Source organism: Podarcis vaucheri (assembly GCF_965113315.1).
Source record: "Podarcis vaucheri genome assembly, chromosome: 9".
In the NCBI taxonomy this organism is placed as follows: domain Eukaryota; kingdom Metazoa; phylum Chordata; class Lepidosauria; order Squamata; family Lacertidae; genus Podarcis; species Podarcis vaucheri.
This window is the reverse complement of record NC_138767.1, coordinates 77499206-77521176: the sequence shown is the minus strand read 5'-3', so window position 1 is coordinate 77521176 and position 21971 is coordinate 77499206. Positions and strand designations below refer to the sequence as shown.

Here is a 21971-nt window from a genome sequence, read left to right as displayed (position 1 = left end):
ATTTAACCGAATAAAAGAAAAAGAACAAAGAACACCAACAAATAGAACAGAAAAAAGATTAGAGTTTTCATATCCTATACTTCATCACTAGTTTCTTGACCTCCTCACACCTCCCTTTTTGTATTCCAGTTCAGATATTTAGTTCAGCAAATCCTTACCCTCTATCCTTAACTTTACTCAAGATCTTAACCTATATTAAAAATACATTTTCCCTCATTATCAATCTATATTTACATATTCTTATTAATCTTTTTACCAATACCGCTTATTTTCCATCCAACGTCCATTTAACATTCATAAATTTTACAGTATTTCTGTAGATATTCTTTAAACTTTTTCCAATCTTCTTCCACCAACTCCTCTCCCTGGTCCCAGATTCTGCCAGTCATCTCAGCCATTTCCATATAGTCAATCACCTTCATCTGCCATTCTTCCAGAGTGGGTAAGTCTTGTGTCTTCCAATACTTTGCGATGAGTATTCTTGCTGCTGTTGTGGCATACATAAAAAATGTTCTATCCTTCTTTAGCACCAATTGGCCAACAATGCCCAGGAGAAAGGTCTCTGGTTTCTTCAGGAAGGTATATTTAAATACCTTTTTCAGTTCATTATACAGTATATCATTTCCTAGAAAGCCTTAATCTTTGGGCACGTCCACCAAAGGTGAAAGAATGTGCCTTCAGTCTCTTTACATTTCCAACATTTATTATCGGGCAAATGATAGATTTTTGCAAGCTTGACTGGGGTCGTGTACCACCTGTATCATTTTCATAATGTTCTCTCTTAAGGCATTACATGCCGTATATTTTATACCGGTGGTCCACAACTGTTCCCAGTCAGCAAACATAATATTATGACCCACATCTTGTGCCCATTTAATCATTGCAGATTTAACCGTTTCATCCTGAGTATTCCATTTCAACAGCAAGTTATACATCTTAGACAAAATCTTAGTTTTGGGTTCTAACAATTCTGTTTCCAACTTTGACTTTTCCACCTGGAAGCCAATTTTAGTTAGTTACGTATTTTTATTGATTTACTTATGAGGGAAGCTGCCCGCCCTCCCTTGGCTATGCCCATGCTTGTGCCACTGATTTATGGGCTCTCAGGTTCTGCAGCATATGGAGAGCATTTCTGCGCATGGCGGAGCAACTACTGGGCGCAGGATTGGAGGCCTGATTTTGCCCAATAACGGGACCAGCCCATTATTCACTATGAAGCATGCCACTATTATTTGCAGTGCATATAAAAATGCAGGTTACAAAAGTTTGAGTGCTGCCATAAAAAGTTAAAGCGAGTCCTTGTAATTGGAAATGATATAAAGCACAGGTTACTTTTACTTTAAAAAACCAGATAAACGTGTGATTATCCCTGAGGCAGCGTCACACGCAGTTGCCCCCCGGGTGGCGGTCCCGTCAATCAAGCACTTCTTGAGGGCGAGTGCTAAAATCTCTACGAAAAGTGGGGCTCCGCGGGAAAAAAATTCTAGTTTGAAGGGACCACTGTGAGAAGACCACCTTCAGGGTGTTGCTACTGAGGCGTCTGCGCTCTTTCAAACGGATTCATCCCGCTCTTTTCATTGCGCCAGGAGCTCTTGCGGGTACAGGAATGATGGGGGGCGGAGGTAGAAAGGGGGCGCCGTCAGGGGGGGGGTTGGCGAGCGCGTCTCCAGGGACGGGCCAATTCGGAAGCCTTCGTGCGCGTACGTGAGGGCAGAGGGAAAGCGTGGCTGGATCCGGTCCCAGGCCCACCTCGCGCGGCAGCCTACTCTGGCGGCGTCCACTTAGCCAGGCGCCCGCAGGAGGCCCCAGAGGAGCGCGGAACTCCCTGGGCGCCGCCGCCGCCGCGCTTCTGAATCGCGCAGGGTCCGCGCGAAGGTGCAGCGCCTCTTCCTCAGCATCCTCCGGAGCCCCGGCCGCAGGCGGGGGAGAGGCCAGGGCGGCGGCGGCGGCGGCGCGCTGGAGTGGCGGGGCCCGGCGCCAATCCCGACCAGCGCGGCGCGCTTCAAGGCGCTGGGAGGCGGAGCTGCGCCGCAGCCCGGCGGGGAGGAGCGCGGAGCCGAGCCCAGCGCAGCACGCGCCCGCCCGCCGCCCGCCCCGCTTCCCTCTGCCGGCGCCGGGCTGCCTCGGGACCCTCGGCTTCCCCCAAGGCAAGTGGACGCGGCCCCGGGCAGCGGCAGGAGACGCCCGGGAGGAGCGGGCAGCGGCAGCCGCGGGTAGCCGCGTGGGCTGGGGGCTCGGCGGGCGGCGGAGACGACCTGCCCCGCGAGTGGGGAAGGGCTCGGCCCGGACCCCGGGCGCGCAAGTGCGCCTCGCCCGGCGGGCAGGAAGGCGTCGCCCGCCCGCCCCTCGCCAGGGAGCCACCCTGCTGCTGCTGCCGCCGCCTGCCGCATCCTTCCTGCCAGAGGATGCCGGCGTCGCTTGCTTCGCGCAGGGCGCACCCGCCCCAGACGGGAGGAGGGAAGGAGGGCTCCCCTCTCTGCGCCCCTCTTTTCGAGGGGGACCCGCTGCGCTTCCCGGGCTGCGGCGGCCTGGCCAGCCTGCGCTGCTCCTGGAAACGAGCCCCCGGCTAATCCGCGGGTCATTGGCGGCCCACCCGGCGCTGCCTCGCCTCCTCCGCGACCTGGTTCGCACCTTCGGGGCTGGAGGGGCCTTGCTCCCGAGGGAAGGGCAGGGGGCCCGGCAGCGCCCCTCGGAGGCAGCCCCCCGCGCCCGGCCTGGCTGCTTCGGGGAGGGGCGCCCTGGGGCCGGGTGGTCGCGGGTGCCGCCGATCCGAATCCGCTGCTGGTCCCGCGTGGGAGCGGAGCCTTCTCTGGAGAGAGCCAGAGCCGGATGGGGTCTGGTGCTCGGATCCCAAACTTTTCCTCAAAAGCTCTGAGAAAACAGGATTGTTTCTGATCTGCAGAATGATTCATGAGGGACCAAGGATATGTGTGAAGATTTTATTTTCACTCTGAAGTGGTCGCAGACTAAGATATGAGAAGTGGTGCTTCAAAGTGGAGTGGCTACACTTCACCTCATCCAAATTGTCCCCAACCCCCCAAAAGCGGTTTGTTTTTCTGGAGAAGATGTACAATATTGGTACATAGCGGTTGGTGGGAGCGGGGTTTAGACTGGGCAGAGGGAAAGACTTGATGGATCCAAACTACAAGATGCAATGGATCCAAACTACAAGAATGGATCCAATGGATCCAAACTACAAGAAACTACAAACTACAAGATTCCACCTAAACATTAGGAAGAACTTCCTGACAGTAAGAGCTGTTTGACAGTGGAATTTGCTGCCAAGGAGTGTGGTGGAGTCTCCTGCTTTGGAGGTCTTTAAGCAGAGGCTTGGCAACCATATGTCAGGAGTGCTCTGATGGTGTTTCCTGCTTGGCAGGGGGTTGGACTCGATGGCCCTTGTGGTCTCTTCCAACTCTATGATTCTATGAGGGTCCAGTGACTGCTTTTAAGTAAAAAATCAAAGCACCAGGAGTTAAGGATCTCATGAACCCTGTAAGTTGTCACCAAGGGTTCAGTTTGATGCTGCAAGCCTTACGGTGAGGTCTGGGAGACACTTTGGCATATAGAGACCTTTTTATGAGGAAGTGTGTGTGTGTGTTGAGTTCAGTGTAGCTTTAGGATCGCAGCGTCAGTCATTGGAACGCCTCCCATACAAACTGACAAAGTTTTGAATTTCAATTAGTACTATTAACTTCAGAAGAGGCCCTCCCACTGAACTGTGTTGTGTGATGGCAACTCTTATGTAATACAGTGTCATGCAGATTTTTTAAATAAACAGCGGTTTTAAAATAATTTTGCAGACTTTGCTGAGGGTACTGATTTTCTTTTTGCACTTCCTTACAGTTTGCTTTTTGTTTTGTCTTTTAACATATTAATGGTCCACAAATGTGGAGTCTGTATCCTGAGTTCTGCAATCGGTCTTCAGGTTTTAGGCCTCTGTGACCACCCAGATTTATGGAAGGCATGGATACTTGCTTTAATTGAAATTAGTGGCTTCTAAGGTCTATTATTATCCAGTTAGAGATGCTGTATTGCCAGCCATTTTTTTCTTTTAAGTGCTGCTTGCTTTTCAAATAGCACTTAATGAACCCAATGTCTAAAATGACATCAGGGGTGAGATGTATATTTGAATGGGAAGATACCAACTAACTTTACATTCATTTCCCTTGTGCTTTACACATCCATTTACTGCAAACTAGTCCAGTGAAAGAAATTGTGAGTTACCGTACTTAATATCCTTGTGGTATGAAGTGCATCTTGATACACATGGTGAATGTTACCTGATTCAGGTTTCAGTTCTTAATTATTTTTTATGTTTTTGACCAAACTGATTGCACGGCACTGCTCCCCCATTGTTGTTCTTCTATTCGTTCTAAATTAAACACTATTTGTGTTGGCTTCTCAAAAATTTTGTGACAACCTAAATTGTGGCGGGCGGGGGGGGGAAACGCTTAGGAACCACTTGAACAATAAGAAGTACAGTTGTACAGTACCTTGGTTCCCGAACGCCTTGGTACTCAGACGTTTTGGCTCTTGAACGCCACAAACCCAGAAGTGAGTGTTCCAGTTTGCGAACATTCTTTGGAATCCGCATGTTCGATGGGAGCTTCCTGCAGCCAATCAGAAGCCGCACTTTGGTTTCTGAATGTTTTGGAAGTCAAACGGACTTCCGGAACGGATTCCGTTCGACTTCCAAGGTACGACTGTAGCTGAATTCTGTTGTAAAGTGAATTTTACTTTGCAATGTGTAAATGTATTTTTACTTGGCGCATGCATAAATAACAACAGCAAAGTTAGGCTGAATGAGATGAATGTCTATTTAGTCCAGCAGTGGTCAGCCAGATTCCTCTGGAAAGCTCTCAAGAAAAGGATGAGGGCAGTGGTCCTACCCTGCTCCCAGAATTTACAGCAGAGGTGTGGGAGCTCCAGTCTGCATTATGCCATTAATTCTAAGCTCAATTTTTAGAAAGATGGCCTGTCTAGGAGCCATTCCATTTATCTTGGAAATTATACTTCTGAATCCTGAGCACATAGGAACATTACGTTTATATTGTTGTTCTTTGGGATACAGATGTAAAATTCATGGAAATTTTGTAGACATGGGGTTAAAAAAACACCTGTTTCCATTGTTTTCTAAAGATAGTGTGCTTGGGGGGTCTCTCATGGCTTAGAAAATATTTACAGTTAATTCAAAAGTGGGAGTAAGTTTGCAGCATCCACGGGTGAAGGACCCAAGGATGTGCTGGGGTCACAGTATGAACTGTGTGATTTACTGACAGACACGCTGTGTGACATATGTACTATATTCTACTACTTGCAGCATTCATATTAAACATAGAACTTGTTTTTTGCTCAAGTTTATTTGGGCCCCATCAGTACCTGTCATGTAGCTCTACTTGTGGTTAATGTCTGGTTTTTGTGTACAATGCATTACTTTTTGTGTAATGAGAAGTTTGGGGCTTAAACCTGCCTGCATGACCTAACCCTAACCCTTTTGGATGCTGAAAGCTGAGGACCGAGCTGAGGCTTAACAGTGGATGAAGCAGCACTGCTCATACCCAACTCATGTGTGGAATTGCAAGCATACAAAAAACCTCTCGAACATCCAAGGCTGAATTAAATGGTGTGACTTGCTATGCAGTGCACCCTCCTCCTGTAGAAGTCCCTTTGAAAAGTCATTTTAAAAAGTTATCTCCCTAAAAAAGAAAAGGAAGTGATCGCTGCTGCTGCTGCTGCTGTTTGAGTCCCCAGTTCCTGTGCTTGTGCCTTGTAGTCCAGCCTTAGAAAAATCTGTTTTGGACAGGGACGATTTGTCATGGGGACAGCTTTGAATGTGAACAATTTTGTTGTTGGTGTTTTTTCAGTGGTAAAGCAGAGGGGGGATGCAATTGAGGGCAGCTTGGGAACCTTTTTCAGAGCAGGATTGATGTCATCTGCAGGAGTGGCAGGTCAGTTGACAGGTGAGAATTTGAAGTTTGTTGCCAATGACAGGATCCCCTGTCTCCGCTGGTGAGCTTCCTCCCCCGTTCAAATTTTCCTGAACTGTAGAGAATGCAAGAGCAGGGGCAGCACCAAGCGTATCTGCTCAGAAGCACTTGCCCAGTTTTTTATTAGGCAAGCAAACCTCTGCTAGGTGTGCCATGGCAAGGGCCAAGGAAGATTCACATTGTAATCAGTAAGCTGAGGGACCTGTTACCGCTTGGCTGAGATCCCTGCGAGGGTGGACATCCCGCTTCTTGGCTGACTGTGTCTTCAGTGGAGTTGAAACACAGGGAGGAGTGAAGCCACATCAATGAGGGTTTGTCTTGTGAGTGTAATTCGTTAACAGTTGTGTGCATGGAGAATTTGCTCAGGAAGAGGAGTCCTGGTCACCCTATGCTTGTGAGAAAGCTACTTTGAGCAAAGTAGTTACCTTAGCATTTTTGTGTACTTTGTGTTTAAAGCATTAAATTTGGCCATAGACATGCAGTGATTGTGCCCAAACCTTTTGTGACCTATCCATCCTCACATCTACCCAGTTTTGAATTTTTTACACTGATCACTTACAAACTTATATTCTTTATATCAAGCAACTTGTAATAATAATAATAATAATAATAATAATAATAATAATAATAATAATAATAATAATAATTTATTTATACCTCACCCATCTGGCTGGGCTTCCCCAGCCACTTTGGGTGGCTTCCAACAAAATATTAAAATACAGTAATGCATCAAACATTAAAAGCTTCCCTTCAGATGTATTCTGAAAGTCTGGTAGTTGTTGTTCTCTTTGACATCTGGTGGGAGGGCGTTCCACAGGGCGGGCACCACTACCGAGAAGGCCCTCTATCTGGTTCCCTGTAACTTGGCTACTTGCAGTGAGGGAACCGCCAGAAGGCCCTCGCAGCTGGACCTCAGTGTCCGGGCAGAACAATGGGGGTGGAGACACTCCTTCAGGGATACTGGACCAAAGTCCTTTGGGGCTTTAAAGGTCAACACCAACACTTTGAATTGTGCTCAGAAATGTACTAGTGATTTGTAAGGTGCCAGTTGAACTAAATGACAAATATAAAATAGTTTTATATGCAATGAACAAATAAAGGTGTGCAGATTCAAAATGCAATATGAAATCTTGTAGCATCACATAGGCATACAAATATGGAAGGAGGAGCAAGCTTGTTCTCTCCTGTCCTGGAGGGTAGGACTCAAACCAATGGCTACAAGAAAGGCGATTGCAGCTAAACATCAGGAAGAACTTTCTGACAGTAAGAGCTGCCCCACAGTGGAACAGACTCAAGAGAAATTATGGACTCTCCTTCCTTGGTGGTCTTTTAAGCAGAGGTTGAATGGTCCTCTGTCATGGATGCTTAAGTTGAGACTCCGGCATTGCAGGGGGTTAGACTAGATGACCCTGGGGGTCCCTTCCAACTCTACAATTCTATGATTCTAAGTAGTTCACTGAAAATTGTTGTTTGCAGCCAGTGATGCAGCTAGGCAACTTTAGACCCTGAACTTAATGATAGTATAGTGTCCCACTTTAGATGATAGGAGACCTATAAGCCTATTACTTCACTTGTGGAGCATATAATTAATGCCTCTTTACAGTGTGTTCTATAACCACTTCTACATTCCTTAAATGTTGTGGGGTGGGGAGTTTGCCAACCCAGTGTGCAGTTTTGCATTTTAAGATCAGTTAGACTGCCAGAATAAAATGGAGCTTGGTTTGGCTGCCATGATGCTTAGCACATTTACTTTGGAATATACACTTTTATTTTAGAATAGGCTAATATAAATTTTAAAGTAAAAATAATATCAACATCTTATTGTTTTTTACAGCTACGGAGCAGCCGTCACATGGTTTTACAGCTGCCCTATACCTATAAAAGTTTTTTTAAGGTAAGAAAGGATGCTGTGGTGACCATGTTGGCTCCCGAGGGCTAAGCATGCACATGCCAGCCGAAGTACTGGATGCTAATTTGCTGGTGCCCCCATCTTCTGCCACTTTCATGTTCTGTGGGCCCAGGATTTCATCTCATGAACCTTTTTATAGTTGTTTGTGAGTGTCATCAAGCAGGTAGATATTCACAGAGCTGATCTGGTTTGTATTATGTAGTTTCAAAAAGCTTTCAGAGTACCTCACCAAAGTTTTCAGAGTGAGTTTAGCTGTCATGAAATAAGAAGGCAGATCCTCTTAGGGTCATGAGTTAGAAAGAAAAAAAAAAGCTGAGAGCAAGAATAAATATGTAGTTCTGCCAGTGAACAGATCAAGAAAGTGAAGTCCCCAAAATGGTTAGGTTGGGAGTTGTGCATATTACTAGTTTAATGATCTGTAGTTAGGGCTTAGCAATGAGATGGCCATCTTTGTTGACACCACATTGTTAAAGGTGATTAAAACAAGGGATTCTGATAGGAGCTATCAAAGGGTCTCTCCCAACTAGGTGAAATGGTAAATGCAATTCAGTATAAGCAAGTGATGTGCAATGAGACCCCCCTCCAAATACTTATTTAACACATGCTAACGGTATTTAGGGGCGCAGGTGGTGCTGTGGGTTAAACCACAGAGCCTAGGACTTGCTGATCAGAAGGTCGGCGGTTCAAATCCCCGCAATGGGGTGAGCTCCCGTTGCTTGGTCCCTGCTCCTGCCAACCTAGCTGTTTGAAAGCACGTCAAAGTGCAAGTAGATAAATAGGTACCGCTCTGGCGGTAAGGTAAACTGCGTTTCCGTGCGCTGCTCTGGTTTGCCAGAAGCAGCTTAGTCATTCTGGCCACATGACCTGGAAGCTGTACGCCGGCTCCTGCGGCCAGTAAAGCGAGATGAGCGCCACAACCCCAGAGTCGTCCGTGACTGGACCTAATGGTCAGGGGTCCCTTTACCTTTACCTTTAACAGTATTTAGGAAAGAAATTGAAAACAAAACTGCCAATAATGCTGCGGTTACAAATCTATGGTGCGACCACTACTCTGGCCACCTCACGTGAAAAAGGATCCTGCAGAGCTGGAAAAGCTTCAGAACGGGGGCAGTCAAAATGATCAAGGGGAAGGAGCCACACCCCTACAAGAAAAGGTTACAACATTCGGGCCTTTTTAGTTTCGAGAAAAGGTGAGTAAGAGGAAACATGATAGAAATGTATAAAGTCTTCTAGGTGTAGAGAAAATGGATAGAGGGGGGAAATAGCTGGCTGCCTACACACTCCCAAGTCAAGTGCAAGGTATGGATGAATTGGGGTCCAAATACTTGCAAGCATGCTTCTCCCCCTGACTCCAGCTTGGCCCTTGAGACCCGGGAGGGAGGCCCTTCTCGTGGCCCTAAGCGACCCAAGATACAACCACCTCTGCTTTGCCTACGTAGCTCCTTACCGTCAGAGGTCCTCCAAGTATCTTTGGTATTTGGGCTTGGATGTCACCATTTATTTCATGCTGTGAACTGCTCATTTAAAAATTCAGGAGTGGTCAGTAAATAAAAGATGTAATTTTCAGCTTTGTCTGCCTTCAGAGAGAAAACGGATATGTGAGTTCAGGCACGAGGGGCATTCTTAAAATGGCGGAAGACTTGCTTACTTAGCAGTGGTTGGGGACTCATTGCCTGCCGCTTCTTCAGTCTGTCTAATTCAGCTCGTGGATGGGATGCCCCTTCACTTGAACTCTCTATGCCTTCATCGGAGGATCTCTTCCCACATTACACATCGATGGGTGCCAATCTGTTGCTAGATCTTTGGCCGGTGGCCCTGAGAGCAAGGAAACTCACTGACTTCAGACACAGGCAGCAGGAGTGATGTTGATCAGCTGGGACAGAAAGTAGTATTATTTGCCCTATAGGTATTGGATTTGTCATTTTCTGTTTGCGGTTTAGGTATCCTGTCTATTTTTAGCTAAGCGTACGTTAAGCTTCTTGGTAACTTAAGGACAGTTTTTCTCTCTTGCAACCTTTTGTAACCTGAGTTCTAGTATATTACCTTTGGTGTTTCCCCCACTTTGAACTATTATTTTTTTAGGACTGCAGTATGCTTTCTAGAACACATATGTGTTCAATACCTGTTGTAAATCAAATGTACCTGAATTGAATATAGCAGCAGAATTCCTTTCTTGAGGAACTTGCCAGGGCTAGTGGTAGCAAATATTCAGAAACAAGTGTGAGGATATTTCCATTTTTTGTAAGTATAAATTGATTTGGGGTCAATTTTTAGACATTTGCTTTATTCTATTCTGTTGCACCTTGGATAAAATGTGTTGGGGATCCTGGTTTCCCACAGTAAGGGCTGGTAATGAGAAATTCCAGGGATGCCATTAACTGGATTTATGACACTTGTACAATATTTGATTTATGTACAAATTATACACATAATCCTTTTTCTTTCAACTCTATCTTTGCCATCTCAATATGCCTCTTAATTTCTCCATCCACGGCTTCATTCCGCTCCTCCTCCAACACAACTCAGCCGCTTGGATGTTTTATTTCTCTAGACCAGGGTTTCCCAAACTTGGGTTTCCAGCTGTTTTTAGTCTACAACTCCCATCATCCCTAGTTAGCAGGACCAGAGGTCAAGGATGTTTGGGAATTGTAGTCCAAAAACAGCTGGAGACCCAAGTTTGGGGAACCCTGCTCTAGAGACCTGTGCAAAGGTCTTTTCCATTTCATCATCCACTGCCTCCAACTTTACCATTGCCAGAGCAGCAGATATTGCCAGCCTTCATGTCACGCTTGCAGACAGCTTTGTAACGCACTCTGCCAACAGGCCTGGTGCCTGAAGCCAGCTGTCCGTAGAGCACGCCCTTGGGAATCCTTCCATCCTCCATTCTGTGGACATGACCAAGCCAGCGTAGACTTTGCTAAGACAGGAGTGTGAACATGCTGGGAAGTGGGCTTGGAAGAGCACATCTTTGTTTGATAACAGGCTCCATGTCCTCAATGCCAGCCTCAAACCAGTTGGGGATCTACTGCTATATTTTCCCCAAGAGGGCACAGCTGTGTTCTAGGTTGCCTCTTTGATGTAGTTCCACCTTGCTTCAGTGCTGTCTCTTGGGCAGTTCAGTACAGCTTGTTCAACGGTATCAGAGAAGCGTTCACAAAGTTCAGCTACGACTGTTCTGTTAGTGTTGATTCCAGGCCATACTTTGTGCTATAAACTGTCATTGGCTGGAGATGGATCTTGCTCACTACTAGGGAGTGATCTGTGATCCGTGTCGCAGCTGGCACGGTGGTAGCTCAGTGTAACATGAACACAGTTCAGTCACCAGATCTCCTGGTGGCAATCAAGACCATCTGGTGCCAGTGGCCTGACCTTGGGTGTCTCCAGGATCCTCGATGTTTTGCCTTGTTAGAGAAGGATGTGTTCCTGATGCAGAGGCTGTGATACAAGCACAGCTCAAGCAGCTTTTATCCATTCTCACTCATGCTGCCAATTCCAAAGTGGCCTACGCAGTTATCCCATGTGTGATGATCATTCCCAACTCTGGCATTGAAATCTCCCAGCAGGAATAGGTGTTTACAGTCTGGGACCCTCACTCTGAAAGATAGTGTGTTGGGAAGGCTACAGACACACCATAAATGGCCTATGAAAAACTGGCCAGTCTGTATTTCCTGACTGCAGCACTAGCTAGAAAGCAAAGATGGGGCCGATGCTATGTGGGTCCAGGAACCAAGAGACTGCTGTTTGTAGCAGAGAGGTAAACAGGAGAGAGGGAGTCTGAGTCCTGCCACCGCCCTGCAGTGGCGAAGCTTCATGCTCCAGCACCGGGAGGTGGAGAGCAGGAGGGGGCGCAGCTGGCGTGCGTCCCAGGGGCGTGGCGCACCACCCACAAGAGCATGGCGCGTGTCCTGAGGGTGTGGTACGCCACCCACCGGGGCGTGGTGTGCGTCTGGGGCGTGGCACGCCGCCTGCGGGGACGTGGACGGGGGCAGCCGCGATGGCACCCCACCGGGATCGCGCTGCCAGGGGCTTTGCGCTCCTCCCGCACTCCTCTCCCTTCGCCAGTGCCCCCCTGTGAAGACGAGCAGAGGGCGAAAAAGCTGGTTCCTTTTTTAAAAAAATATTTTATTAAAACTTTTCAAAATACAATAAAAGACCAGAACGAAGCAGAGGCAGAAACAAAACAAATAAGACAGAAAGAATATTAAAGGAAATAATAACCGAATAAAAAGATAAAGAAATAGCTAATAAAAAAGAAAAAGGCAATAAGCAAAAGTGACTTCCAACTATCCATCTGTCAGTTATATATAAAAGAGTTCCTCAAAATAATTGAATGTTCAATCCCGAGTAATATCCAGCTATTCCTTTGCTAGCTGAAGTTTTCCCAGTCTTCCGTCTGGGCACCTTAAGTTCATTAATTTTCCTTTCTAACCAAGAAGTCCAAAAGAGCCTCTCCAATGATTATTATAAGTAAAGGTCAGCAGTAGTCTTCCTCCCGACTCACATCCCAGCTTTATCTCCAATATTAAAAAAAAGCAGGCCTTATTTTTTTATTCCTCAAGAGTTTCTTTGCTGTGGTTATATAATAAAACAATAATCTATCATTGGTTACTAATTGTATAGGCATTAATTCACACCCAAATTCATATACAAATCTTCCAATTCCCTTTCCTGTTGGCCATGTGTTACATCCTTATCTTTTTTTTAAAAAGTTTCAGTTTCTTGCTTTTCCGTTCTTTTTCCAGAAGTGTTGCAGGAGGCTTAGTGGCTTTTGCCTCTGAGTTCATTCCAAATTGCGCACAGAGTCCTTTCTTCTCCAACATCATAGCTTCAGCTTTACCTTGTTCTACTCCTTCAAGCATCAGTATTGAACCATCCTCTAGGACTGGCCAAGCATCATCAATATTTTTTCCAAGAGCTATAAATCTTCAGCCATCTGTATGGAACCATCCTCCTGATCTTGCACATCATCACTGGTATTTCCCCCCAAGATCTTCTCCTGTCTCTGCTTTGTCCAATACTTTCCCCCGTATCAGTTTCTGCATCTTAATTCCTTTAATTGATCATTTAAAAGTTGTTGTACAACTGCGACAGTCAGTAGGTTATTTTTTTGACATTTTCTTTCAGTCCTGGGTGCTTTAAAATAAGTTTACACAGTCCTTGCTCAGATAAGACACATTTCTAGCCTTCCGATGCTCCCACAGCAAGTACAGCCAGCAGCCATATAATTTTGCATTGCAATAAACACCCTTCAATCGGAGGATTAAAAGTAGAACTAAACAAGATGAAAACTTCTCAGAACTCTTGGCTGTTAGAAACAGGTGTTATAAACTTTTTTAGAATGTAAATCAAGGTAAGCGTCCTGAAAACTATTTTTTTAACCCCTCAAAGATGTATTCTTTGAGTTGTGTTTTACATGCACATTTTAACCGACAGATAACTTCCGTAAATATAGTCTCTATAGGAATTTCAAAAGTAGTTGCAGAAAAGAGGTCTTGCTGGTCTTTGCCCTAGGGATTAACCTCTAGTGGCTCTTAAGTGGTGCTAGGGCAAGGTTATGGTTCTTCCACCCCTGGTCTTTTACCTGTCTGAGTTCCTCAAAGATTTATCAGTCCCACAGAGGGAGTAATCCTTCCAGAGCATTCAGAAGTTAATCCCTTTGTTATCTCTGTACCGCAGAGATGAAATGACCGACAGGAACTATCATTAATCACCACTTAATTATATCTGTTGACAGCGTCTTGGCAGATGCATCTAACCAGCCATGACATTCCCGGAAGTCCCAAAAAGCTGCTTCCTGACCTGATAGTTGCACATGTTGTACTGGTTCATCTGGCAGCTTTGCTGCTACAGTTGTTTTTACTGTTTTCAATTTATGTGGGGTTTTTTTGGTGGTGTTTGTTTTCATTGAGGGAGAGGAGATGTGCCTAGAAGGAGAGGAGCTGGGAAGAGCATAGGGGTAAGGTTAGGTATTGTGTGGGAGGTTAGATATTGTGTGGGAGATGGGGCAGGCCAGGTAAGGAGCACACAGCACAGGCAGTTGTTGACTGTTGCATGTCAGCCCCTCCTGCAACCTGGGGAATTGTGGTTGTCCTGTCACCCAGCCCTCAGGTCTGTGGCTGCTGTTGAATGCCAGGTCAGCTCGGAGTAAGTCCTCCCTCATCCATGATCTGATTGTGGACAAGGAGGCCAGTCTGGTCTGTATCCCTCAGACCTGGGTGGGTGAGCAGAGTTGAGTACTCAGGGCAGCATCAGGGCAGTTTAGAGTTGGGGAGGAGGAGTTCCTATTTTAGCAACACCTGGCAAGCTGTTTTAAACCCCAACTTTAGGATTTCAGAGTACCTTGCACATGATGTCAAGTATCCATGCCTTCCATAAATCTGTGTTAATGATCTACAGGTCTAGTGCTTGTCAACAGTGCAGAAAATATTGATCCTGTAAAACTGCTAGCACATTTGCAAAGCTAAGCAGGGTCCAGTATGGTTTAAAATTGGATGGGAGACTGTGTTGAGATTCCTGTATTGCCGGGGGTTGGACTAGATGACTCCCAGGATCCCTTCCAGCTCTACAGTTCTATGAGTCTATTTACCATCATGATTTTTACTTAGGATGATATGAAAACCAACAAATCACAGAACGCATTCATAGACACAAAATTGATGGTGTTTTTCTCTGGATTACTTGTAGAAACTATAATGATCTGTCTGGATCTGTGCCTCAGATCCATTTTTGTGTGTGTGTGTCATGGCAGTGATGGCGAACCCATGGTTCAGTCAGTGGAGACAGATGTGATCTGTAATTTCATGGTTGGTGCGGGGAGTGAGAGAAGGCCCTTTAGGGAAAAACAATGCCATTTCAACAGGACCTTTTCTTTTCTGTATCTCCCACCCCTCCCACACTGTGCTTTCCTCTCTCCTCTCAAATTGCTCCCCTTTCCCTCCTAGTCTCTCAGCCATTCTACCTTTTCTTCAGCTGCCAAGGTGCCGATCTGAATTTTGAAAAATGCATAGAGGTGAAAGAGGAAGTTGCAGAGAGCATCACTCTTTCAGCTCTACGTACTTTTTTTGGGTGGGTGTGTATGTTGGCTACACACCTTTGCCATATTTTGTGGGAGGCAGGACTCAGAAAGTTTTCAGGTGCTATAAGGGCACGACGCTAGTGACCCCAAAAGTTGATGAATGGGAACTGTGAGATAGACCCCTCATCCAACAATCCACACCTAACAACTTGAGGAAGGAAGAATCAGGTGTGTTTGACTGCCTGTTGCGCTCTCTGCTAGGAAAAGGAGCCCTATATTTCAGTAAGTTTTCCTCTGCACACATGGACAATACTATAATTGCCCTAGATCAAATATAACACCTTGCCAAAACAATAGCTGTTCAAAATCTATATGAATACAATAAAAACCATGATTGTGTTTCTGCCTTATGATAGAGCCAACCTTGATCCAGGTGGGTGTAGTTTTCTCGTTTTAACCTCCATAGTGGAAGCAGCTGAGGTGTGTATCAAGGCATCCCTTTTTCCTAATCACACTTCATACAGAGATGAGAGCTGTAGTAGAGTGAAAGCTTTAGCCAAAGAGTATTAGTGATGGAGCGAGCTATGAAAGCAAAACCATGTTCTTGTCCCAACAGGGTCTCTGTGCTTCTGAAAACTGCTGTCTGTCATGCAGAACAGGTCAGTTCCCTCAGATGCACAAATAGAGGATGGGGAACCTGGCTTGACAGCAGTGCTTGTGAAAAGGATCTAGGGGGCCTTAGTGGACTACAAGCTGAACATGAGTCAACAGTTAAGCAAAAAAACTATTATTTCTACAGTGATTTTTATTATGATAAATTGAAACAGATGATTTATGAGCCTCCCCCGAGAACCCCATGAAAAGGTTCAAGAATGGCTTCCCTTTCCAAGATCATGACAGCAGGGCAAGGGTTAAGCCAGGCGGTTGTAGTGAAACATGTACAGTGGTGCCTCGCAAGACGAAATTAATCCGTTCCGCGAGTCTCTTCGTCTTGCGAAGCACGGCTATTAACGGCTTAGCGGCTTTAAGAAAAAGGAAACAAACTCGCAAGAACTCGCAAGACGTTTCGTCTTGCGAAGCAAGCCCATAGGGAAATTTGTCTTGAGGAACGACTCAAAAAACAGAAAACTCTTTCGTCTTGCGAGTTTTTCGTCTTGCGAGGCATTCGTCTTGCGAGGTACCACTGTAATTTGGCTCTGTGAAAAGTGCTCTGTGCTTTGTGACTGCAGCTGCCTTAACTTCTTGGGTTTGCGTGCCTTTATTGGCCTGCATAAAATCTTTGGAAAAGGTGACAATTATGTGGTGCTTAATATGATGGGATAGCACTGATCAGCTTCTCTGTAACTTTTGCCTTTATTGCATTGCACTAGGGTGCATTTCTAACTGTACCAATAAAAAACCCATCTGCAAAGAGTATTTCCATGATGCTGCTTGATGTAGTAATCAACATTGTAGAAGACAACATTGTAGAAGACAGCATTAGGTGACAAAATAGCCCTCAAATTGCTATCTGGTAGTATTTGACAAGTCAGGTAGTACTGTACTCTGAAAGACTCTAAATCAGATGTTTTGCTCTCCTGCCACTGCTAATCTATAAGCATATTTACTGTAAGTGCTAGCTTGGCCCTGGGCAGCATCTCAGATTTGCAGAATTTTCACACACTGTTGAGATTTTTCCTGTAGATTTGGTCTAATTAATTTTAATTAATTCAAATAACCTTTTTTAAATTGCAGGGTTTTACTGTAACCAAACAGGGTGCATGTTACTTCCCAGTTGACGTAAAAATGTTGGCATATTGATACATGCGGTATGATTTAGCCACATTAAACTTCTTAAATCTCATTAGTTTAATTGAAAATGCCTTTAGTCAGATCCTGCAGAGATGTTATGTTCATGGTATATGTTCTCCTGCAATAAATGGGAATGACACACAATAATCGTGGACAGCATTATGTTTGTTTAAGGCTTTCTTTGATCAAATAGATTCAGGTAGGTAGCCGTGTTGGTCTGACGCAGTAGAAATATATCTGAAATGTATCTGAAGAAGTGTGCATGCACACAAAAGCTCATACCAAGACTAAACTTAGTTGGTCTCTAAGGCGCTACTGGACATTTTTTTTTTTTTAATATATTTCTACTTTGATCAAATAGTTAACTTTCATTTCCCTTTTTATTTTGTGCTTTAGAATATTGAGGATAGTGACTATGACAGCAGTGGGTTCTACATGGGATGGCACTGACTGCTGCTTGACGTCTTAACATTCAATGTTCAGAGCTGCTTGGCAGTTGATATATTGCCAATATAAGAATACGTATTTGAAGCCATGTCGAAGAAAAGCCGCACAAAGGCAGAAAAGGACATGGAGACTGAAGCTGTCCAAGCAGCAGCGAATGAGGAATTGCGGATGAAATTGACAAACATTCAGATTGAATATCAGCAGGAAAAAGGCAAGGTATGTAAGCTTAATGCTATGTGGAGGTATGTCCAGCTGAGCAATGAGCAGCTCTCACACCATCAGGTCTTAAGGGATTTAAAGAAATGAAATACTCATCAAACTTGCATACAGTGTTTTCATAGCTTCTCCTTTCTGGAAAGATGCTCCCTCGATTTCAGTGCTTTAGAATAAAAAGCTGTGTATAATTTTTTCTGGAACGGAGGTGTTGGTGTCACTGTTTCACCAACAGCCAGATGAAACTACTTTGCTTGTTGGTGTTATCCAAATAGATAATATTTTTGAATGATAATTTTAAAGATCTCAGGATGCAGCTCTTTCTGCCTTGTTACTTTATGTGAGAGATTTGGTGTACTGAATCCCCGTGATGGGGTGAGCTCCCGTTGTTCGGTCCCAGCTCCTGCCCACCTAGCAGTTCGAAAGCACATCAAAGTGCAAGTAGACAAATAGGTACCGTTCCGGTGGGAAGGTAAACAGCGTTTCTGTGCACTGCTCTGGTTCACCAGAAGCAGCTTAGTCATGCTGGCCACATGACCCGGAAGCGGTCTGCGGACAAACGTCGGCTCCCTCAGCCTGTAGAGCGAGATGAGCGTGCAACCCCAGAGTTGTCCGTGACTGGACCTAACGGTTGGGATACCTTTACCTTTATGCACATAAAACTTCATACACTTCAATGGCTTATGTGTTTAAGCTGTGGATTATTCACTTCAAAAACTCTTAAGACCCTGTTATATCAGCTTTATTCAAACTCAGGAAGATCTGTGTAAAATGCTGAGTCTTATTTTTTTGTTCAGCTCGGGTTCGCTAAATTGGAGAGTCTTGCAGGAAATGGATATATATTCAGAATACCAAAAACCTTTTCAAGTGCTTGCACACATGACCTACTAAGTTATACATGTCTAGATTTAGGGGTCTGCTGCTGGCATCCTTGTCTCTTGTTGCAGCTCTTGTTTTCAAGGTGACAGCTTTAATTATTTAGCAATAAACTTTCAGAAAAAGCTCCTTGCTAGAATTATCCTGCCCGTTCCTCCTTGCTTTTTGAGAAATAAGTATTTCACCTTTACAGCAGAAAAATAAGACTTGCTGCAGCTGTCACAAAGATGAGTTTTAGATGACTGCTTAAAACATTGCTATTTGCAGAAGCATTCTCTGAAGTGTTATGCAATAAGATATTAGTTGTATATTATCCCAATATAAATTCAAAACATGTACACTGTATTGTGAAATCTTAAGGCGTCCGCAGCTTAGGTATTTTGATTAGGCAGTATACACATTTGTATTGCATATAACAAAATAATAAGATAACTCGCTTAAGAGAATTTTATCACCCTCTTTTAGACAGGGTCTTGCAAGTTGGTAGCTAAGGGTTTGTTTAAATAGCTGGTTTATCCCAGCATGGTTTCCTTTTTAACAGTAATTGTTTTGCTTGCTTGATTTTCTTAAGAGTGGGTTTGTTTTGTAAATGATCTCTCTTGTACATGCCTATTAAGCAGTTTAACCTAGATACAACCCAACTAAAGTTTGACAAGAGTTAGGAAGCTGGGAAGGGAATCTATGAGTGCAAGGAGAGTTGAGAGCACTCACTCATGTCACATCAAACCATGGTTTGTTATTGCACAGGCCCTGTAGAACTGGAATTGCTGTCATATTTGCCTAGTCAACAAAGCTTAGAAAATAAGAGCTGTTATTGCACATGTATGCCACTTAATGTTTCTTCACACTTAAGTCAAAGAAGATAATGTTGGTGCATAAAGCTAAAAAGCAATATACAGTAAACTTTCTGTGCTGTTAAGGCATGTATGTACATATACAGAAAGCTGAGATTTATTAATGATGTGTGTTTAGCCAATTTTATATATAAGTGATGGCTTTGTAACTATTTTAGTGTTTAGTTTCCCCTTAACAGATGTTTTTTGCATGTTCATTGAGTGTGTGCAGGAGGCTCTGCCAAGATTTCTGATGGCACAGAGAGCCCTCTATACGTTCAGCTGTAAATGTGTGTGCTCTCTACAGGTGTTTTAACGAGGGTGAGTAGGTTGGGGTGGAGTTTTCTGCTGCGGTGCCATCCTGCATAAGCATCATCATTGAATGAGCAAATAATGCTTTTAAGGACTACACTGTTCATTGACTTCAGACGCCAGGCTAGGCTTTGCTTCCAAGCTCTCCCACCAATATTAAGTACCTTTGTCTCTAGATTGTTCATTAGCATAGGGATATCAGTTTACAGAAGTAAAATGTAATGTTGGGCATGAAAATGGTCTGTTTCTAATAATCCAGTAGCTTTTGCTTGCTGTCATATTTTGGAGCTGCCTTGAATTTTGCTGTTTGTCCTTGCTAGATGGCTATGCAAGTAACCAGCTGCCAAATTTCTCCAGCGTTGCTTGTTAGTCAGCAAAATTGGGAAGTGATTAGAGTTACTATTCTTTAGTTATGCTGTTCCCCTCTGTTTCTCTGGTATGCATAATGAGTAATTGTGGGAAACTTAACTCAATTGGACAGGGAAATTGCCAACTTCTTGAGGCTGGTTCACACAATACATCTTTTGTCCGTGCAAATATTGCATGGTGTTCACGCTTACGGACAAACATAATAACCCATTTGGGATGTAATGATAAACAAAGGTTTATTGTTGCATGTAGAAGACTTGGGGTTATGGGCTGCCCCTCTGCCTTTGCCGTGAGGGCTGTGGCTTAGTTACCCAGAGTTTAGCATTGTGTCTGAATGGAACCTTAAACTGCAGTTGAGAATACCGTATTTTTCAGTGTATAAGACGATGTTATTTTATTATAAATAAATGTTAAAAATTGGGGGTTGTCTTACACATGGATAGTGCAAAGGGGGGACGGGTGATTGTTGGCGGCCGCGAGCAGGAGATTGTCAGTGGCGATTGTGCGGGTGATTGGTGGCTGTGGCACGGCCGGCTGTCTATTGGCTCTACAGCGGTAATTGGGCGGTCGATTGGCAGTTGCCAACAGATGGCTTTGGTGGCTTTGGCGAGACGTGCGACTGGCAGTGGTGGTCGGGCGGGTGAGCTCAACAACTCTGGGCAATCGCACCCCCCAAAAAAAAGCTTAACAACTCTGGGCAATCTCCTCCCACTTCCTTAATATGGAGTCCCCAAAAATAAGGGCCATCTTATACATGGGGGGTTATACACCGAAAAATACAGTAATTATATTTAGTTTGTTTCAGCTAAGGCAAGGCTAACTGCCGTTTGGAGTCTTACCTCAAGTTAGTCTAAAACAGAAGTGGAAAATTCAAAACCCTTCTTCCCATCCCTACCAGAAGGGAAGCGGAATGTTGTAGCAAGCTTCAGGTTTGTACCTGTGCCTGTAATGATAAACAAGGGCTTTTATCATTCCAACCAGATGAAACCAGTGTGTGAGCAAGAGATCACAGATATGGTCAACATTTTTCTAAAATAGTTCTACTTCCTTAGTTTTAGGGACTTTCAAATAGATTTGAAAATGTGCTGCTTTGTTCGTATCTTCCCCTAAACATAGGGCTTGTCCAAACTGGGCCTTATGGTGAGTTTGAGGCTGATTGAGTCCAAGATTTCTGAGCATCGTGAAGCTACACTCAACCAGAACCCATTCTACTTCTTTTGATGAGTGAGTTTAGACTTCCCCAATCCTGGGAAAATCAGGAGAGCAAAGCAAAACCTCTGTAGTCAAGGTGGCATCAGGACTTAAAAGAGCAACATGGAATTGGCTTTTTGATCTGTGAAACTGTGAATTGAACCGTGTATTCAAGGAGCAGCCGGGGTCTGTTCAACCTGGCATGTCTCTACACCAAGACAAGATGGGCCTTTGTCTTCATCCAGCAGGCTCTTTGCAGATGCATAAAACTGAAAATAAGAATGAAAAATGCACCTCTTTCCCTGGGAAACTGCATGAATCTGGCCCTGTCCACTACTGGAATGGGAACCCTGACAGCTTTCTGCTGGGGTACTGTGGCCCTTGGACTGAAGAGCTTCACCCCTTGCTATGTGCTAGTTAACAGACTCTTTGTACACTGGAAACTCTGGTAAATAAATGAATTGACAATTGAGGACTATACCTACTTGGTCCATGCAACGCACTTAAATCCTCAATGAGTCCTCAGTCCAGTCATTCTGAAGAAGATCTGGTGCAAAGTGATGGGATGTAACTGAAAGGCAAATTCATGTTTGACCCACGTTTGGAAGTAGCGAGGTTATTGAAATGAATCACTGTTTCCCCTTCAGTACACCTTTTGGGACTGAATGTTTAGGAGTATTCACAAAAAGAAAACACTTCCAGCTGGGATTTCATTGGTTTGCTTTTAATTGCTGTGCTTGTTCCATTCTGCAGAAGGGAGTAGCCTTTGCAGTAGCACTAAACTGGTGAGGATAAGTTCTTGTATTTGCAATGAGCTTACAAGTGAAAAGCTTATGCAAGGATGACTGTAATGAGATTGCCTTGCTTCGCTGAAGGTACTATGGGCCCATCAGTAATCTTATTCAATCAGGAGGCCTTTGAATGTTTGTGTTTAAATTCTCCTCCTATTTATTAAAGAGCTAATAATGATGAAGAAAGTAGTGGAGCAGTAGGACTGAATTTTTATATCGTTTTTAGGATCTCAC

The 21971-nt window shown here is 44.5% G+C and overlaps 1 protein-coding gene across 7 annotated transcripts in view; it reads left to right on the top strand.

Annotated features, from left to right (window-relative positions):
- Nucleotides 1-2076: 2076 nt before the first annotated feature.
- JAKMIP1 (janus kinase and microtubule interacting protein 1) overlaps nucleotides 2077-21971 on the top strand; it is a 327688-nt gene continuing 307793 nt past the window's right edge. For 5 of the 7 annotated variants that reach the window (XR_014223631.1, XR_014223632.1, XM_082238525.1 and 2 more), the window contains exons 1-2: nucleotides 2077-2147; nucleotides 17102-17368. Coding sequence is in view for 5 of the 7 variants with exons in the window: in XM_082238525.1 (XP_082094651.1) it covers nucleotides 17240-17368 (129 nt within the window). In the remaining 2 variants the exon portion in view is untranslated. Of the gene's footprint in view, nucleotides 2148-8884; nucleotides 9090-14672; nucleotides 15197-17101; nucleotides 17369-21971 lie in introns of those variants that run through there. The other 2 variants (XM_082238523.1, XM_082238522.1) reach the window with 2 other exon arrangements.